This window comes from Zosterops lateralis, assembly GCF_965231275.1.
Source record: "Zosterops lateralis genome assembly, chromosome: 9".
Classification (NCBI taxonomy): Eukaryota; Metazoa; Chordata; class Aves; order Passeriformes; family Zosteropidae; genus Zosterops; species Zosterops lateralis.
In genome coordinates, this window is record NC_139769.1 from 23,939,353 (window position 1) to 23,957,876 (window position 18,524).

Sequence of the window (18,524 nt, forward strand, 5' to 3'; positions counted from 1 at the left end):
CTCTGCTGTGACATCTCTGAGGAAGTGGAGCCACATCGAGCACCTGCCACATCGAGCTGGTAGTGTCCTATGCTCCCCATCTACAGCCATGACCATGTTGGACCACATTCTGGTGAGTTGTTTTTTCTAGTTGGCTGCTGGCTTGACCCCTTCAATGTGTGCCCATCCCAGAAACATCAGGAATACCACATAGATTATCCCATGGAGGCTGGGTATGGGGCCAGAGAGGAGAATGCAGTGGGATGGCAATGCCTTCTTCCTTCATCCCTGTTTGTCTCACCCCTCACTGGCCTGGGCAGGGCACAGGCAAAGCATGGCCAGACATGACAGCACTTCCTTGCTGTGCCACTGCTGCTGCCCTGCCCCGCTTGCTCACTGCCAGCATGATCCCTGCCTGCTCCCTGCCTCTGCCCATCCCAGCAAAGCTGCTGCCTCAATGAGCTCTGCTCCAGGTGGCTCTGGCTGTCAGGACTTTTTTCCAGGGCATCCAACTGTCAGAGGAGAGACTGAAGTCCAGGCTCCGTTGCTGCACTGGTGTTTGGTGATACCAGCACATCATGATCGCTGATTTTCCACACTGTGAGGAAATCCTAGAGAATTTCCTCCTGGAGGAAGAAGTGGCAGATTAGATGGCCCCTTGGGGATGCAAGGGTTGACCTGGGCTGTAAGGACTAACAGCATCATGGTGTTCATGTGGCCTAAGTCACCAAAATGTGTTTCCTCCCTTGCGTACATTAATAAAACCATCACTTCAGAGTTTTTACCCATCCATCACTTTTTACCAGCAACCATCAGCAAAACTTAGATTATTATGTTGTTTCAGACTGGTTTTGGAGTGGTTAATTCTGCCACAGCCACATCCTCAAGGAGTGATGAACTTGTGAGCCTCAGTGGTCTGCCTGCAGGAACAGCTTTTTTGACTCTGTTGTGAATGAACATAAAACATCTTCAGAAGGACTTTTCTTGTGTTGCAGATTAAAAGACAGAGATTTTACAGTGAAACAAAACTGTTTTGTTGTGGTGTCTGATGAGCACAGCTGTTATTTATGCCTCCCTTTGCTTACACTTTTTTCTTACTCTAAAAGGTAAAATATCTCTGTTAATCATGTTGGTGTGAGACCTTTTCTCAAGGGTGCTGCTATAGTGACAGGTTGCAGTGGGACATTGCTCTGTGGAGGGAAGCTGCTTGTTCCAGATCAGGTGTGTTTAGAAATTCAGGGCCCCAGGAAATACATTTTTGGTAGTCTCATGGCTTGTGGTTTTCAGAGGTCATCTTGAAGCATAGTGGCAGATGACAAGGTGAGAGTAATCTGAGTCAATAAGCAGAGATGACTGAGGAACGGCCTTGTTTGCACAAATGGAGTGAGAGGTGGGGTGGCAAGAGTGAGATAAAAGGGACAACATGGAGGAGACAGATAAGGGAAAAAGCTTCCTGATGGGGAGAGCTGGTTTTCCAAGAGAGATCAGCTGAGGATGTGGCCTGGGTGAGATCTAAGGGAACTGCTGTTAAGGACCACGCGGCTGGAGATGACCCTCCCGAGCAGAGGGGTGTCAGCAGGTAGGAAGGACACAGCAGAAGTGTTGTGGGCCAGTGAGGTACTTAAGAGCAGAAGGAATTGTGTCTCCCTAGAGGTATGAGTGGATCCTAGAGAACTTCCTAATTGGTGGGAACACCATAAATAATTTTATCTCACTTAAAACACCAGTAATGAAAACCAGATAAAACAACCTCAGATGCCAAAACCCACCACACCACTATCATGTCTGGATGCTGTGTTCCTTGTTGGGAGCTGTATTAAGATCCAGCAAGTGAGATGAAGAGGAAACTTCCTGTTTAGAAAAGTGAGTCGACTCAATCAGCAGAGGCAGGTACAGTTGGCAAAGGGAGGTGCAGAGATGTGGTGAGTTTGGGCTGGCTGCGCCCATGAGATCACCAGGAGCCACAGAGGAAAGCCCTGTGAGTCAGCTCCAGGTGTCTGGAGTGTCTGGAAGCTGTTGAGGAGTGTAAGAGGCTCAGACAAGGAACTCAGTGTTAATCACCCTGGTCTGTCAGGCTTGAAGTGAGCAGCATGTCATGCCTTGGGTTGAGCTTGAATCCCTAATGAAGAAAGGGACCTATAGGCAACTTGTTTCTCTGGGGATAAACTTGTTAGGTGTTTTCATTCTATTTAAAGGTGCTCCTGGACCACCTGCAGTCACTTGTGACATTAGGAATCTCGTGGCATTAGGCAGGGGAGGTGCTGTGACTCATCAGGAGGGCCCATCCTTCACTGTGCCCCTCTGATGAGCTGCTGCCTCAGGGCACCTGGATGTGCTGGAGTCCTGCTTGTCCTGACATGTGCAGGATGTGGAAAACCCTGCCTCCAGATTTCTCTGTTCCCCTGTAGAAGTGGTCAAGTCCTCCTGCAAGGCAAAGGCAAGGAGTGAGGTGGAACTGGCCTTCATGCTTTGTGTGGCTTGTCAGCTACACTTGAGAAAAAAGTCCTGAGGGACCTGGGCTGTGGAGTCTGGCATCTTCCTGGCTCTGTCAGCAGCCTCAAACGAGTGTTCTTCCCTGCTCTGTCTCCACTCATCCTTCTAGCATAAAAATGATGTAGTAGGTGAGGCCAAGGACCCACCTAAGCTCATTTTCCGTCTCGGGAGCAAAGGCAGACAAACACGTGTGATGATTTCCACCTCATCTCTAGGTCTGGGGATTTCCTGAACTTGATGCTTATCTGGTAAATCCAAATCGATCTGCTTTCTGGGCATTTATTCAAGCTGACCTTGGGTCACTTTGCATCGCCAGTCCTGCTCGTCACCTGAAATGAGCCTTGCTCTTGCAGGTTGGCTGGCTGGACCTGGCTTGGGAGCAGGCAGCCCCCATCTGGGCACCCTCCCCAGGCTTCCTGTGAGCTCATCCTGTTTCATTTTGTTCCCTGCGAGCCTGCGGCGTGCCCGGACAGCCCGGCTGTCCCCGCCGCACCTCTGCCGGGCTGTGCAGGGGAGCTGGGCGGGCGGGACGGGCCGGGCCGGAGGGGGGTCTTCAGCAGCTGCAGATCTATTGTATTTCCCCGAGAGGCTGCAGGCAGGGGTCCTGGGGGTGCTGTGCCCGTCAGTGCCCGTCCCTGGATGGGGCAGGCGCCTGTCTGCGCTCCCTGGGCTGGGTCTGGCTGAGTCAGCCCGCGGCACAGGCGCTCTTCCTGCTGGGAGTGACTCAGGTGGAGCAGCCCGAGATAAAACACGCACCAAGAAAAGGCAGCAGGCAGTGGAGCCCCGCCGGTTCGGGCGCCTGGTGCTCGCCGGCCCGGGCCATGGCCGAGTGCTGGCTGCTGCCCCTGGCCTGCCTGGCCGCCTCCCTGCTGCCCCCGGCCCGGAGCGCCCGCGGCGGACCAGGTGAGGCTCGGTGGGGCGGCTCTTCCCCGCCCGGCCCGCCGGGGCTTCCCCCAGCTCTGCCCCCGTGCCGGTAACTGGGAGCGCTGGGGTGGCCTGGGGGCATCCTGCTGGGACACTCTTCCCTTCCTGCCGGCGGGGTTGGTACTGGATCTGTAGGTGCTTCTTAATTTTCCACCCAGAGGTTAAATATCTACCCCACGAGGAGCTGCTCTTCGTTTTGCCACCGGCATCCCCTTTCAATAACCTGTGTATATGCGATTACCTCATTGCCGCGGGTGCAGGGCTTTGCTCCCAGGGTGGGATGAGGGTGTGAGCACAAGCATTGCCCAGGCAGGGGCTGCTCTGCCCATCACTGCTGGAACCAAGGTCTTCCCCGAGCCTGAAGAAGAGCTGGAAGCATCCAGGACCCAGGTTGCTGTAATAACATGGCAGTGTTTGGATTTTGTGTGAGTCCGTGGGGTTCAAAAGGTGCCACGTCCTGTGGGAGACAGGAGTCTCCTGTGGTCCACATGCATAAAAATCCAGCAGATCCTCTTGTACATGCAAATCTCCCCTAGTGGAGAGTGTCATGGAGGGAGATTTAAACGTGTTCAGCCCAGTGGTAATTCAGCTATCCAGATTTCGGTTTCATTGGCCTGTAGTTCTGGAGATGGGTAAGTTTGGCCAAAATCAGGTTTTCACATGTATTTTGTAAATACTGAATGATTTAAATTTTTTTTTTGGTGTCCAGTACTGATGTTCTGAAATAAGCTTGCTGGGCTTGAAGTTGAGTTTTATCAGTTTTAAGTTTGGTGCAAAGGGGAGTAAGTGTTGAATGATGTTTTTGTTTGGGTTTTTTTCAAAAGAAAAAAATAAGACCTGCTATGCTTTACATGCTACTTGGGTTAATTATTACATCAGCCTTAATTACATGCAAGTTTTAAAATAGTGACATAGATTCTTCCTCTGCTCCTTCCTGGCAGTGTGTGGGGAACTGCTGCTTTCCCAGGGACTCCTGAACCTGTCTCTGTGTGTGTTTAAAGCCAGTGGTTGATAAGGGCTGTGTTTTCATGCTGCAGCAGACTTTGAGTGGGCTCAGCGGTGTAACTTAGCCTGCTGATGGAGCCCCAGAAGGCCCAGGCAGGTCTTCCTGCAATGAGAAGCTGGGCCATGGGGACACCCAGCCTTGGAGCAGCAGATGGGACAGCCTTGTGGGTCACTGTCCCAAGAGCACAGAGCAGGGAATGGCTTCTGTTGACATGGAGCCTTCATTGCCTGCAAAGCTCTGTTGTTCTCCTGATGGGAGGAGGGATCTTTGCAGGTTGGCTCATGTCTACAGGACTGTTGGATCCTCACAGACCCAGGGCCACTCTCATTGTCTGGTTTTGTGAATTCAAGGAGACAGTTTAAGAAGCCTGAAACTGTCTTCTTCTCCAAGCTTTCTGATACGAGAATTCATCTCAGCACAGCCATCAAACATTTTTCGTGCTTTATTCTGCTGGTGGGAGCTGGGGGAGTGACATCCTGCTGGATGTGTGCCATGGATTTCCTGCACCCTGACATAGCACTGAAGAAATCCAGCTGCAAAGCTTCTCCTCAATGGAAGTTGCTCTTTTCCATGTATGATCTCAGAGCAGAGCCTCAGAGCACCTGGATACAGAAGTGATCCTGTCCTCATCCTCCAGCAGTTCTTCCTGCTCCATCTCATTATCAATTCCAGTGCCTTGCTCTTGGGGAGGATTGGCCTTCCTGAGCTCCTGGGTTTCTGGGAGATGATAGGAGCAGACATATCAGTGCAGTGGTGGCACTAACCTGCCACAGCACCTTAAATGGCTTTGAATCAGCAAGACAGGAATTTGTTCCAGGGCTGGAGAGCTGGTTCCTAACATGCTGCAGCAGTGGAGCAACACTCAAAGAAAGATTTTCATTCCCTGGGGGAATGGTGCTCATGCCTGTAATTTGGCAACCCAGTAAATCCTCTAGATTGCGTAGGGTGATGCATGGGTGGAGTTCAACTCAAAGAGCCTTACGGGTCACTTACAGCTTGAGATCTAGCTGGAGTGTAGAGGGATGGGGAGTGGGATCAACCCAAGTGAGATCTTTCTACTGTGAAGGTGAGCACAAATGCTTGAAGAAAGTCTCACACTGCTGCTCTCCATTGGTCCTTTGTGTTGTCCATGCCCTTTGGTCACTGGTGGTGCTCTCTGTCAGACCCTAGAGTCAGGAATTCTGTGCCCACAGATCCCCTCCCAGCAGGGTAGGGTGGCAGAAGATCTCCTGAGCTCTGTCTTGGTCTCCTGGCAGCCAGATTGCGAGGCTGTGCTTGCCGGAGTTGGAAAAATCTCTCTCCCTGTTTGCTGGTGCATGAGGTCATCTCTGCTCTTGGCAGAGGCTGCACTGAGTGCCTCCCTCTGGAATGCGGGAGCCGATGGGTGTGTGGGAGGGTGGCGCCCAGGTGTGAGCACGGAGCAGGAGGCTTTGCCTGGTCCCGGGAATCACACATGCACAGCACAGGGACGTTGTACCCTGGGGCTGAGCCGTGCCAGAAGAGAGCTGGGAAGGAGGAGTCAGTGTCTATGAGTACAAGGCACTGTCTGCATCCATGCAGAAGGTTTCTGCCCATTTTTGGACTCCCTGCACCTCCTGTGCTGTAAAAGGTGACTTGAGCAGGGGTTGGTAACTGGGGATGGCCTTTCCTGTCCCAAGGAGGTCAGCAGTGAGCAGAGCTCCTTAGAGAGAGGTCGAGGCTCCCATGGCAGCACCAGGGTGGTTTGGAGCAGTTCCTCTGCAGGCTCTGTGCCCCTCAGGACCTGGTTTTTCCCTTGGGATGTTTCTTTCTCCTGCCTGTGTTTGCCAACCCTTCTCTCAGTTGTGCCTGCTCTCCTCAGTGGCATGTCTGGAGTAAAGGCCCTCAGGATTAAAAGCTCCAGCACTGGCCACTGAGGGATTGCCAAGTAGGTGAGAGGTGGCTTCAAGAGGGCAGCTGTAGCAAACACATCTGGTGAGATGCCTGAGTTTGATGTCCAGAGGGGTCATCTGTCCTGGCTATAGAGGAATGCAGAATCTCATGCCTGTTCTTCCTGCCATCCCTCATGCAGCAGTGTGGGCAGCTGCAGCTTTTCCCCGCAGTGAGGGAGGGTGGGGTGAGGTGACCTGTCCAATCCCGCCCAAACCTTTTTTGTTAATCTCCCTCTTGGCCGGCACACTTCTGCCAAACTCCCTGGATCACAGACCACCCTCATCACCCTGCACTGCAGACCTGGATGGGGAGACCTGGTGGAAGTTGATTGAGCTTTTCCTACTCAACTCACTCCTGGCCAGGTGAAACAAAGGATAAGCTCCAGAAACTTTCCCTTTTCCCCAGAGTCTCTAGTAAGTTTACCTCTCATGGCTGCAGCTGGTCTGTAGCTGCAAAGATAAATTTGGCCATAACAGACTCCCAAACTCCACCAGCCTAGAATTTAAACAAGTCTCTGGGTGAGCAATGATAGGATGGATTTGAACTCAAACAGGGACCCCAGCTAATCCCATTGAATCCTGAATACAGACACATCACTGGTCAGGGAGCTGGGTGGTGCTGGGACCCTGAACAGTCGGTGGTCTAAGCCTGGGAGTTTTGAACCCCCTATAAAAGGGGTGGCCATAATAAATCTGGGCTGTCTGTCACTGACCCTCAGTGGGTCCTGTCATTTGTCTGTCTCCGACCTACAGTGTAACGTGATAATTACCCATGCTTTTCTCAGGACAAGACTGGGGAGTTTTTTAAACCATCTCTGCTTATTCCATGTCCTGTTCGTGTTGCAAGACCTGTTAAAGAGTGGGGAACTGCCTTGGCAATGCTGTTGTGTGGATTGTGGCTGCTTGGCTTGGGTTTGTCCATCCTCAGCAGTGAAATGAGGCATTCCTCCCCAGTGTGGGGATGCAGGCCATGGTGTGGGCACTGGTGACACTGCGGTGGCTGATGGACACAGACGGGGACAAACCCAGGGATGTGGGGAAGCAGCTCACTGTTAGCAGAGCAGGAAGGGGAGGTTTGCACCACCTGCCCCCTGTTCCTTGCCCCTCAGGGTGGGATTGCTGCTGGTGCCTTCATCTCTAGGCATCATCTGAGGTGTCTCTCTGCTCTCCTCTCCCCAGTGTGTGACTGCAATGGGATGTCCAGGCAATGCGTCTTTGACTGGCAGCTCCTGCGGGAGACGGGGAACGGGTACCGCTGCCTGGGCTGCCAGGGCCACACGGAGGGCGTGCACTGCGAGCGCTGCAAGGACGGCTTCTTCCGCCGGCGGGGACAGCAGTGCTGCCTGCCCTGCCTCTGCCACCCCTGGGGTACGTGCACGGCTGGGGTAGGGGAGCTTGAGGCACCTGCCGAGCACCCGGGCGGGTCAGGCTCTGAGCCCCTACACACCGGACTGCAGGTTTTAATACCCACCTGCCCTCTGAAATAATCACAAACTCACAGAGTGGTTTGGGTGGGAAGGTGCCCACTCCAGCCTCTCCCTCGGGTCTTTCTGCAGGTTCCCTCAGCCCACAGTGTGACAACGATGGCCGGTGCAGCTGCAAACCCGGAGTGATGGGGGACAAGTGTGACCAGTGCCAGCCGGGCTTCGAGTCCCTGTCCGAGGCCGGGTGCCGGAGGAGTGGGCAGTGAGTGCTGGCCACCAGCAGTGGCATGGGGACAGGGGGAGGGCCAGCCTCCAGAGCTCTCCTGGGGTTGTGCTGCCTGAAAACAGCCCCTGTAAAGGCAGGGTTGGTTTCGTGGCAGCTCATGGACAACCTTAAGCCAGCCATGCTTGGAGAGTGTGGGCTTGAGTGAGGCTGGACCTCCGTGCTAACCTGCAGGGCTTGGTGTCCTGCAACACCATCAAAATCTGCACTTAGCCACTCTCTGAGGTGGTGGTCTCATTACCCAGATAATGCCCAGCATGCGACAGCCACATAAAACAGAACCTGCTCGTTGTGAAGCTGCCTCATGTTGGTGCCACTCACAAGGAGATGTGCATGCAAAAATCAACCTCTTCTTTTTCATGAAGCCCTGTTTAAACACCTTTAGAAACATTTCTGATCTGACTTCCTCGGCTGTGTCCTCTTTTTCCTCACCTCACCCTCCCGTTGCTTGCTCCTTTGGGGCTGCTGGCAGGCAGAGGGTGCTAGCAAGAGACTGCTGCCTGCAGTCCTGCTATTGGGCCTGACCTCCTGCCCAAGCTTCCCTGGGGTGCTGCTGCTTGGTGGAGCTCAGTCAAAGTCTATTAAACTCAGTCAGGGTTTATTAAGCTCAGTGGAGCTTCACTTTGCACTTGTAGGTGGGTCTGATGCTTTGGGATGCCCTGGAGCAGTAGCACTGGGCACTGTCTCAACCTGGCACCCTCAGTGCTGCACATTTCGGAAAGAGGTGGCTGTACAGATTATTTCCCCACTTCTTGCATGGGAATGGTGCCTGGGAGGGTTTTCCACTGTCTTGTGTAGTAGCAGGAAGCACTGAGCTCCAAGGCCAAGCTGGAAATCCAGGTTCCTGCTGTACCTTTGCAGGAGCCTGCAGTGTGAGTGTGACCCAGCGGGCAGCACAGGAGACTGTCACTCCGGCCACTGCGTCTGCAAGGAGAGCACCACTGGAGAGCAGTGCCAGAGGTGGGTGTCAGGAGGATGTGCTGGATACTGCTTGGCACAGCCTCCCCTCTGCAGTTGCTTCCCTGGCAGTTCACCAAGTGTTAGAATGGTTTGGTTTGGAAAGGATGTTAGAGTTCATCTCATTCCACCCCCTGCCATGGACAGGGACACCTTCCACTAGTCCAGGTTACGCCAAGCCCCATCCAACCTGGCCTTGGACACTTCCAGGGATGTGGCAGCCACAGCTTCTCTGGGCAACCTGGGCCAGTCCCTCACCACCCTCCCAGGATAGTTTCTTCCCAGTATCCAATCTGGCCCTGCCCTCTGTCAGGTTGAAGCCATTGCTCATGCCCGTCTTGCCATCCCAGCCCAGTGATGAACTTGAACCCTGCTGATGGCTGTATTGCATCAGAGGGATGGTTGTAGGCCAGTAAAAGGAGAAAACAACTTGAACATTGTCACCTTCTTGCATTTTCCCAGGTGCAAGCGACACTTCTATAACCTGGATGCCAGAAACCCTGCAGGATGCTCCCCCTGCTTCTGCTACGGGCACTCGGCCAATTGTATCAGTGCAGACAACTACAGTGTCCACAACATCACCTCTACCTTCCAGCAAGGTGAAGCCCAAACAGGACATCCCCATGGCTCCTGGGCATGTTTGCCATCTCTTCTCTTCTCTTCAATGGGCTGGAGGAACCACGTGTTTCACAGCCATGCTGGAAGTCAGCCTTGGGCTGTGCTTGCTCCTTGGGTGTTCATCCAACCTGCCTGTGGCAACCTTGCATTGATGGGGTGGCTTGATCATAGGCAGAAGGAGGGTCCAAGGGTTGAGGGGGGCATAGGATTTCTTCATTATGTCTTTCCTGCCACTTGGAAGGAGGCCTCTGTGCCCAGCCAGGCTGATTTACAGATGTGTGGGCACAGGGGTAACTGTGCTGCCCCTCAGAGGTCAGAGTAGGAAGCTGGAGAGTTTTGATAAGACACATCTCAGGAAAGTTACTGGAATTCTAGAAACACCTTCCCTGTCCACGCTGACTGCTCCTTGTTTGTGCTCCAGGTGCTGAGGGCTGGCGAGGTGTCCATGAAAGTGGCTCCCCAGCCCACCTCCAGTGGTCCCCACGGCACCAGGATGCCTTTATAGCAGCGAGGACTGAGGAGCCAACATACTTCATGGCACCTGGTAGGTGTGGGATCACTGGTGGGCAGAGTGAACCCTTTGCTTGGTCTGATCCCATGAACTGAGCCTTTAAGAAGAAGGAAAGATTTTAAGCCTTTGATTTTCCCTTTGCAGCAAAATTCCTTGGGGACCAGCAGCTGAGCTATGGCCAGGTGCTCTCCTTTGATTACCGCCTGGACCGGGGGGGACGCCAGCCATCTCCACATGATGTGGTCCTGGAAGGACATGGCCTGAGAGTCACTGCCCCCTTCTTGCCCCAGGGAAAGGACCTGCCCTGTGGCATCAGCCAGACCTACACGTTCAGGTAAAGTGGGGAGCTGTTTGGAGCAGGGAGAGCAAGAATGATTGTGGCTTCAGGGAGGTCCTGGGTTCAGCTGTGGTCCCTTGGAGGTGGCAAATGGCTGCCTGGTTTGGGCTGGATGCATCTCAGGTGCTTCTGTCGTGGATAAGGAGGTTACTCTGTGAGAGGGCCAGCAGAAAATGAGGCTTGAGGTTGGGTTGGGTTCTCAGCTCTGGATCAGTTTCATGCATGAAAGTCATTGCCCAAAACCTTGAGCTCCCAGGAGGGAGGTGCATGTGATGTTGTGATTTTGGAGGCGGCTTGTCATTTTTTTTACATTAGTTCCAATTTCCCCCCTCTCTCATGGCAGGCTGGACGAGCACCCAAACAGCAAGTGGAGCCCAAGGTTGAATCACTTTGAATTTCGCAGGCTGCTGGGAAACCTGACAGCCCTCTGGATCCGAGCCACCTTTGGGGAATACAGTAAGTGCAGAGAGAGCTTGCAAGGCTGACTTCTCATAGTTCTTGGAGACAACAAGCCTCTGGATGGATACACCTTCGCTAAAATTTATTAAAAGTGCTCCAAGGGGGCAAAATTAAATAGCAAAGAGATTGAGCAGGACAGCAACTGATCTGGCTGCTCCATTTGCCCATGGGCATTGCAATAGGATGTGCGACCTGTGCAGGTCCTGGCTGTGGGGGTCGTGCAGGTGGGGCTGCTGTCCCCTGCAGGTGACTGTCTGTCCTTCCCTGTATTCCCTGCAGGCACCGGCTACATCGACAACGTGACGCTGGTGTCGGCACAGCCCGTGCCCGGCGTGCCCGCGCCCTGGGTGGAGCTGTGCCAGTGCCCGGCGCCCTACCGGGGCCAGTTCTGCGAGAGCTGTGCCCCCGGGTACCGCAGGGACACCCCCGCCCAGGGGCCCTTCAGCACCTGCGTGCCCTGCCATTGCCAGGGGGGAGGAATCTGTGACCCTGACACCGGTAAGAGAGGCCACCACCACGCTGTGCTTGTATGGGAATAGAGCTGTGGGGAGACGAGACCGCTGGCTTCACAGAAATTTCTTCATGGAAGGGGTCATTAGATATTGTAAGGGGCTGCCCAGGGAGGAGTCATTATCTCTGGAGGTGTCCAGGGAAGGACTGGACATGTCACTCAGTGCTCTGGGCTGGTTTACAAGGTGGAGATCTGCCATAGGTTGGACTCAATGGTCTTGGAAGGCTCTTCCAGCCTTAACGATTCTGTGATATTGTGGCTTGTGTGTGATTCTGAGATCCTGTCTGTGATCATGATTCTGTGACTTGGGTCTGAAATGTGGGTACCATCCAAGAGAAAACTCCCCAGGGCCTAGAAACATTGCAGTCAGATGCATTTGGAACAAACTGGATGTATGTCAGAGAGAGAAAAAACATCTCCTGCTACCCAGATAGCAATATTTCTTCACTTCTGACTTATTATTTGAAAGTTAAGTGTGACAGTGCCTCAGGTTGGACAGAGCTTCAGCAAGCTGGCTTAGTTGAAGAAGTCCTTGCCTATTGCAGGGGAGTTGGACTAGATGACCTTTAAAGATCTCTTTCAGCGCTGACCATTTCATGATTTTATGTGGTGCATGATGTGGGCATGGTGAGGATCTGAAGAGATCTCGTGGAGGTTGCTGGGTGTTTGTATCGATGTGGCTGGAGGGGTGGAGGGTGTCCCAGTGGGAATGTGAATAAACTGCCCTAAGCCCTTTCCTTGCTCCTCCAGGTGAATGCTACTCGGGAGATGAGAGTAATACTGTCAGCTGCCCCTTCGGCTCCTACCGAGACCCCCAGCAGCCACACAGCTGCAGGACCTGCCCCTGCGGGCCCGGCCAGGGCTGCTCCTTGGGGCTGGGCAGTGGGGAGGTCATCTGTGACCACTGCCCTCCTGGAGCTGCTGGTAATGCCCCTCTTGCTTCTGCTCTGCCTTTTTCTACAGCTGTGCTTGGAGCTGGGCAGGTGCAACCATCCTCTCAGCCCAGCTTGCCTTTTACACTGCCCCTCCTGCCTTCGGTAGAGTGTTTGAGCCCCAAGGGCTGGGTAAACACACCTTGTCCTGCTCCGGGAAAAGTTCTCATCTAAATGTAACATGGATGGAGAAAGGGTGGGTAGGAAAGGGAGGGGAACAAAAAAAAAGGAAAAACCAAATTTGAAATTACTATGAAAGGTCAGTTGGGGCACCCAGCTTTTGAGAGCATGTGTGGGGCATCGTGTGTTGGCCATGGTGGTGATGACAGCAGAGCAGCTCTTGTGCCAAACCTGGTGGGGCCGAACACCCCCATTTCTGTGGGGGGCAAGCAGCGAGTCAGCCTCTGCCTCCCGGGCACGAGCATTAACTCCTGCTTATCTCCTTTCCCAGGGGCCAGTTGTGAGTACTGTGCCGATGGCTATTTTGGAGACCCAGCAGCCTCCCAGCCCTGCCAGCTGTGCCAGTGCAATGACAATGTGGAGCCCAACGCCGTGGGCAACTGTGACCGGCGCACCGGGCAGTGCCTCAAGTGCCTCTACAACACCGCCGGCTTCCACTGTGACCGCTGCAAGGATGGCTTCTTCGGGAACCCCCTGGCCCCTGACCCCTCTGACAAGTGCAAAGGTGAGGGCTAGGCACTGTCTGAGCTGAGGGTGGATAAGAAAAGCCATGACTGACTATGGAGTGGTTGGATGGGAAGGAGGATGCTGGAAAGTGGGAATGGTGAGCAGGAACCAAGGCGCAGGGCTGAATGGTGGAAGGAAAGCAGGGAGAGATGTGCTGTGGCTTGAGGTGGGGTCAGGTCCCCCTGAATCTGTGTCACTCTGACCTGCAGCCTGTGACTGCGACTCCGTTGGTGCTGAGCCCCTGAAGTGCAGGAGTGACGGGAGCTGCATCTGCAGACCTGGCTTTGAGGGGCCCCGCTGTGAAGAGAGTGAGTGCCCAGCTTGCTATGGCCAGGTGAAAGAGCAGGTGAGCATCTGTGCCAGCCCCAGGGCCACTGAGCAGCAAGGAGTGCTGTGATTCACTCACCCTGAGTGTCTCCTCCTGTCCTCCTCAAGCATCTACTCTTGGTGCAAGTGAAATGTGAATTCAAACCTTGGCTTTGTACCTGATTCAACTGATTCTTTGTGCCCCATCCTAAAATGAGCCTTCATTTTGGTCTCTGTTCTTGGGCCTGACTGTGGCCCTGGTTCCTACCTTGGTCTTTCCCCCGTGGGTTTAGTGTCCTGCTGGCTGATGTCCTGGTCTGTGGTTGCAGGTGGGGCTGTACCTGCAGCAGCTGGCAGAGCTGGAGCTGCTCTTGTCAGAGGTGCGAGCTGGTGGTGGGACTGAGAATCAGGAGCTGGAGAGGAGGATGCTGGTGGCTGAGGAGATGCTGCAGACCATCCTCAGGGAAGCCCTGAGCCTTCAAGGTACCCACCTGCCCACTGCCCGTGGATGGGGCCATCTGGGCTGTATCAGGGAGGGTTTTGCTGCCTGGGCCTTTTTGCACAGCAACGAGTTTCAGCCTTTCTCTTTCCTTCTCACCAGCCTCCGACAGGTCTCTGGAGGGCCATGTGGCCAGGATGAAGGGGCAGGGGTCCAGCTCCCAGAGTCGCTTGGATGAGCTCAAGGCAACAGTGGGGAGACTGAGGTCTCTGGGGAGCCAGTATGAGAGGCAGGTGCAGGAGACCCGTCAGCTGCTGGAGAGGGCCAGGCTGGACCTGGATCGCAGTGGGGCCGCTCTCAGTCAGGTGGTAAGAGCATCCATCCCATGTGACACACTCCTAGTCCAGCTCAGGGCTGGGGAAAAAAACAACAGGGAAAGCAAGGATTTAAAGAATTACAGATGTTGTTTTGTGAATGTAGGTGTTCTGATGGTCCTTTCTTTGGAGTTGGGACCTTGAGAGGAGCTGGCAGGGGTCTTTGGGGGCAGTGGAGGTTTAACATGCTGTAGTTGCCTCTTTCACTGCCAAATTGGATGGAGAGCAGGGAAGAGCACTCACATCTCTTTTCCTTCCTCCCTCCTCAGAGCATTCCTGTTCCAAGCTTTCCCGGGGGTTTAAATCAGTTCTTGCTGCTGGCCCAGGAGGCTCTGAGACTGGCCAACAGGTGAGTTGCTCGCACTGTTAGCCAAGAGAGAGGGGAGGGGGACTGAGATCCTGCTAGGTGCCCAGAAGGTCCTTTATGGAGGGTTCTGGTTGACATCTGCCAGCCTTGGAGCAGGGGAAGATGCAGCTGCTGGGCTGTCTTTGCTGCCCTGCAGAGTTGTCCTCAGCTGTCTTTGAGGATGCAATTGGATGTGATTTAGAAGCATCTTTGGGATCAGAGTTTTGCCCTTGGATGTCCAGTTGGAACAGAGAGCTTCTGCCCTCCCCAATGCTCCTCTATCCTTGGGAGATGCAGGAGGACCAAGCGAAATATGGGTCTCCTTCACTGTGTTTCCCGAGGGGATGCAATCTAGCATCAGTGAATGCAACAGTAAAGGAAGCTGGTGGAGGAAACCTAGGAGGGAACCCTTTTTGACAAGGCCCCTCTGTGCCCTGCAGCCACACACAGGCAGCCAATGCCATCGACCAGGCTGCCAAGGTGGCACGGGAGGACGCGGGGCAGGCACTGGAGCTGCTGCGCGCGGCCGCCGGTGGAGACGCTGCCCTGGGCTCCCTGCCCAGGAGGTGAGCACGGGCTGCCTTGGCCTGAGTGTCCTCTGTGGACCTGGGAGGGAGGAGGGGGGTGGCCATGCATCCCTGCCTCCCCATCTGAGCTGCAGAAATGTGCAGCTGGAGGCAGGAATTCGCTGTGTCTGAGGGGTGGAGATGGAGGGTTGACAGCTCTGTGGAGCATTTGTTTCCCACCTCACAGCCCTCACTGCTCCTGGGGTCCTGCCTGCAGCTGAGCAAAGGGGTTTAACACCACATGTGTGAACAGGCTTCTGGGGATGTTTTCCACATGAGGTTGAAAATCTAGGCTGGGTTTAGCCCAAAACCTGTGAATTTAAGCCCATCTTGGCTCCTTTGGTCAGACTTGGCCTCTCCAGAGCCCACCCCAGTGGTGCTGAGACTTTGCACACCATGGGTGGGATGTGAGCAGCAGCCTTGAAGGAAGTTAGAAAGTTGAACAGGGATGTGCAGGAGAAAACATGCAGTGGTAGGGCGGGGATTAGCAGAGCCACCATGGAGGGTTCAGCTGTGTGGAACAATCTCTGATTTTGGAGCAGGAGTAAGGAGCCAGCAGATTGTTCTGCTCATTGGAGGGACTGGGATGCAGGGAATGTTTGCAATTGGCTTTTTATATGTGATAAATCTGTGTGGGACCTTGGAGAATGTGAACGAGTCAATGTAGATGGTAGTATTAGTGCTGGGGTGGGAGGCTGGCAGCTTGGCTGGTACCAGGCTCTCCAACCTCACATTTGTACAGGTATGAGGAGCTCAAGTCACTTGCTGGAGGGCTGAAGGCTGATGCTGATGGAATGGCTTTCAAGGCAGATGAAGCTTATCAGGGCAGCCTGGTTCTCCTCAGCTCCCTGTCCCGCCTGACAGAGATGGACATAGGGTCCTTTAAGGTGAGGGCTTTCTGCCTGTCAGACAGAAGATCCCCTTTTTGTCTTCCTGGTGCCCTCCCTGCTTATCCTACCACCAGCTCAGCCCTTCCCAGGGCTCCATCTCCATTGGAGGGACACTAGATAGGCATCTTCCTACCCTTTTCCCCCTTTTGCCTCTGGTTCCTGGTGGGCACTGGGGAGATGCTGGGGACCCCACCATGTCTCTGTTTCAGGAGGAAGCCTTGAGGCTGAAGCAGGACTCAAGTGCCCTGCTGGGCCTGGTGGACACGTCCCTGGCCCAGTACAGGGCCCTGCAGAGCCGTGTGGGGCGCTGGGAGGAGGAAGCCAAGCAGCTGCTACAAGGGCAAGAGGGCGAGAGAGCGGTAAGAGGGTGGCTGGTGAGGGGTCACCCCAGCAGGAGCTGCAGCCCTGGGGGGATGCCTGTGGCCCCACCACTGTCCTTGCCTGGCTGCCAAAAGCAGCTCTGCCTGCCTGGTGCAGGATTGGGCCCTTCCTTGAGGCTGGTCTTCAGACCTCAGTGTGTGCAGGGAGCTGCTGGTGCAGGATCTCACCTGCACATCTCCTCCATGTAAGGCGGGTTGAAGACCTGATCCTACAAAAATTAGAGCTGAGATGACTCGGGATACAGCTGGAGTTGGTTGAGGAGCACCAGCACAAGCTTCTGATGGCAGATCAGCCTGCAGGAGTCTTGATTAAGGGGCAAGAGCAAACATTTGGGAACAGACTGATGGGTCTCTTCCAGCCCAGCTCCTCCCAGACTGCTCTGGGACCGTGTGATGCTCCCACACCATGTCCCTCACCTACCCTTTGTGTCCCTTGACACATTGCAGAAGCTGACACAGCTGCTGTCCCGAGCCACCCTTGCCAGGAGCACAGCCCTGCAAGCCGCCAGCGCTGGCAATGCCACCTTCTATGAGGTGGAGCAGATCCTCAAGAGCCTCAAAGGTAGCATCCTAGAGACCTTCCTTGTCCTTTCCATGTGGGATCTCACAAAGGTAGTGTGGCTTCATTTCCACATGTGCTTCTTCCAGAGTTCAACCTGCAGGCAGATGACAAGAGGAGGGAAGCCAGAGATGCCATGAGGAGGCTGCCCATTATCAGCAGCATGGTCAGCAGTGCCAGGGAGAAGACAGACCGAGCCAAGGGGATCGTGGATAGTGCTGCTTCTGAGTCAAAGGCAGGCAGCAGCATGGTGGAGGAGGCGAAGGAAATCACCACAGGGATCCAAGAGGTGAGGACAGACTCTGGTGCTATTGCTGTCAGAAAAGAATTTGGAAGGGGAAAAACATGGGAGGAGATGGTTAGCAACCTCATAGTGGACCTGATGGGTTGATTTTTGAGCTGAAGTTTCTCTACAGTGGGTTCTTCAGATACAAGTTTGGTTGTAGATGATCTCTACAGGCACATTCCTTCCATGAGGGTCTCACTGCAGCCACCTTTCAGTGACCAAGGGGATTTTTTCACTCCTGCAGCCAGAGTCACTGGCAGGTTTGTGAGGCCCCAAAACTGGTGTTTGTGTGTTCACCTCCCACATGTGAGTTGTAATTCCCCAGGGATTTGCTGATGTGTGAGGGAGGGATTGAGCCATGGACATGGAAACAACTTTCTGGAGCAGTTGGTGGAAGAACATGAGGACAGCTTGTGATACTTTTGGGTCCCTTGTAGAAGGAACCACTTTCTATGAGTTCCCTATTCCAGGGCACCCAGAATGATTTTGGCTGTGCTCTGGCCCTCTGAAAGTGCCTTTTCCTGTACTCACCACCCAGGAGATTGCCCAGCTGAAGGGGGAAGCCAACAAGACAGCTGATGGTGTCCTCACCCTGGAGAAGGCTGTGGCCACCCTGCAACAAGAGGCCAAGGAAGTGGATGACACATTTCAGAGGAAACTCTCCGAGGTTGAGGCAGATGCTGCTGTGATAGAGAAGGTGTGTCCCCATCTCCCTTGCCTTTTCTCCTTCACTGTTGACTTGTGGGCTTGGTTTCACCTCACGGCTGCTGCCTTTCCTCCTTCAGACAGCTCAGGAAGCTCAGAGGGTCCATGACAAGGCTGGCCAGGCAGAGGCAGCTGTGCAGCAGACACTGAGTGCCCTGGAAGAGCTGCTACGTCTCTTGAGTAGGTTTTGTGGCGCCACTGTGGGGTGTGGATGAGACAGGTCCCCACTGGGGGCTAGGCATGGCTTCTGGGAGTTTAGTGGGAAGCTGAACTAAGTGATGCCTGTGAACAGGCTGGGCAGCAGGGTGGAGAAGAAGTATCTAGAAAGATCTAGTCCTCAGCCTCATGCATGCTTTCCTATTCCTTGTTTTCCTTCTGTGCAAAAGACCAGCCTGGTGCTGTGGATGAGGATGGCCTGAGGCAGCTCGAGGAGAACTTCAGCAGAGCCAAAAGCAGAAGCCAGCAGCTGAAGGCAGAGATGTCAGAGCTGGAGCAGACGGCTGCGCTGCAGAAGGCCCGGGTGCTCATGCTGGAGACCAGCATCGATGGCATCCTGGCTGATATTAACAACCTGGAGGAGATCCAGAAGAGTCTTGCTCCAGGCTGCTACAACACAAAAGCCATTGAATTGCCATGAGCCAG

At 54.2% G+C, this 18,524-nt stretch overlaps 1 protein-coding gene across 1 annotated transcript; it reads left to right on the forward strand.

The window, feature by feature from the left end:
* Positions 1 to 3,293: 3,293 nt before the first annotated feature.
* On the forward strand, positions 3,294 to 18,519 carry LAMC2 (laminin subunit gamma 2; the record flags this gene model as incomplete). The annotated part of the gene is made up of 23 exons (XM_083867253.1): positions 3,294 to 3,375; positions 7,492 to 7,680; positions 7,869 to 7,998; positions 8,881 to 8,979; positions 9,439 to 9,575; positions 10,016 to 10,138; positions 10,250 to 10,439; positions 10,786 to 10,898; positions 11,181 to 11,399; positions 12,163 to 12,336; positions 12,796 to 13,029; positions 13,241 to 13,377; positions 13,667 to 13,820; positions 13,939 to 14,144; positions 14,420 to 14,499; positions 14,937 to 15,062; positions 15,805 to 15,949; positions 16,162 to 16,311; positions 16,780 to 16,894; positions 16,981 to 17,180; positions 17,716 to 17,874; positions 17,963 to 18,062; positions 18,269 to 18,519. 23 exons carry the CDS (start codon positions 3,294 to 3,296, stop codon positions 18,517 to 18,519), a joined length of 3,513 nt encoding a protein of 1,170 aa, XP_083723379.1.
* Between the last annotated feature and the right edge of the window lie 5 nt (positions 18,520 to 18,524).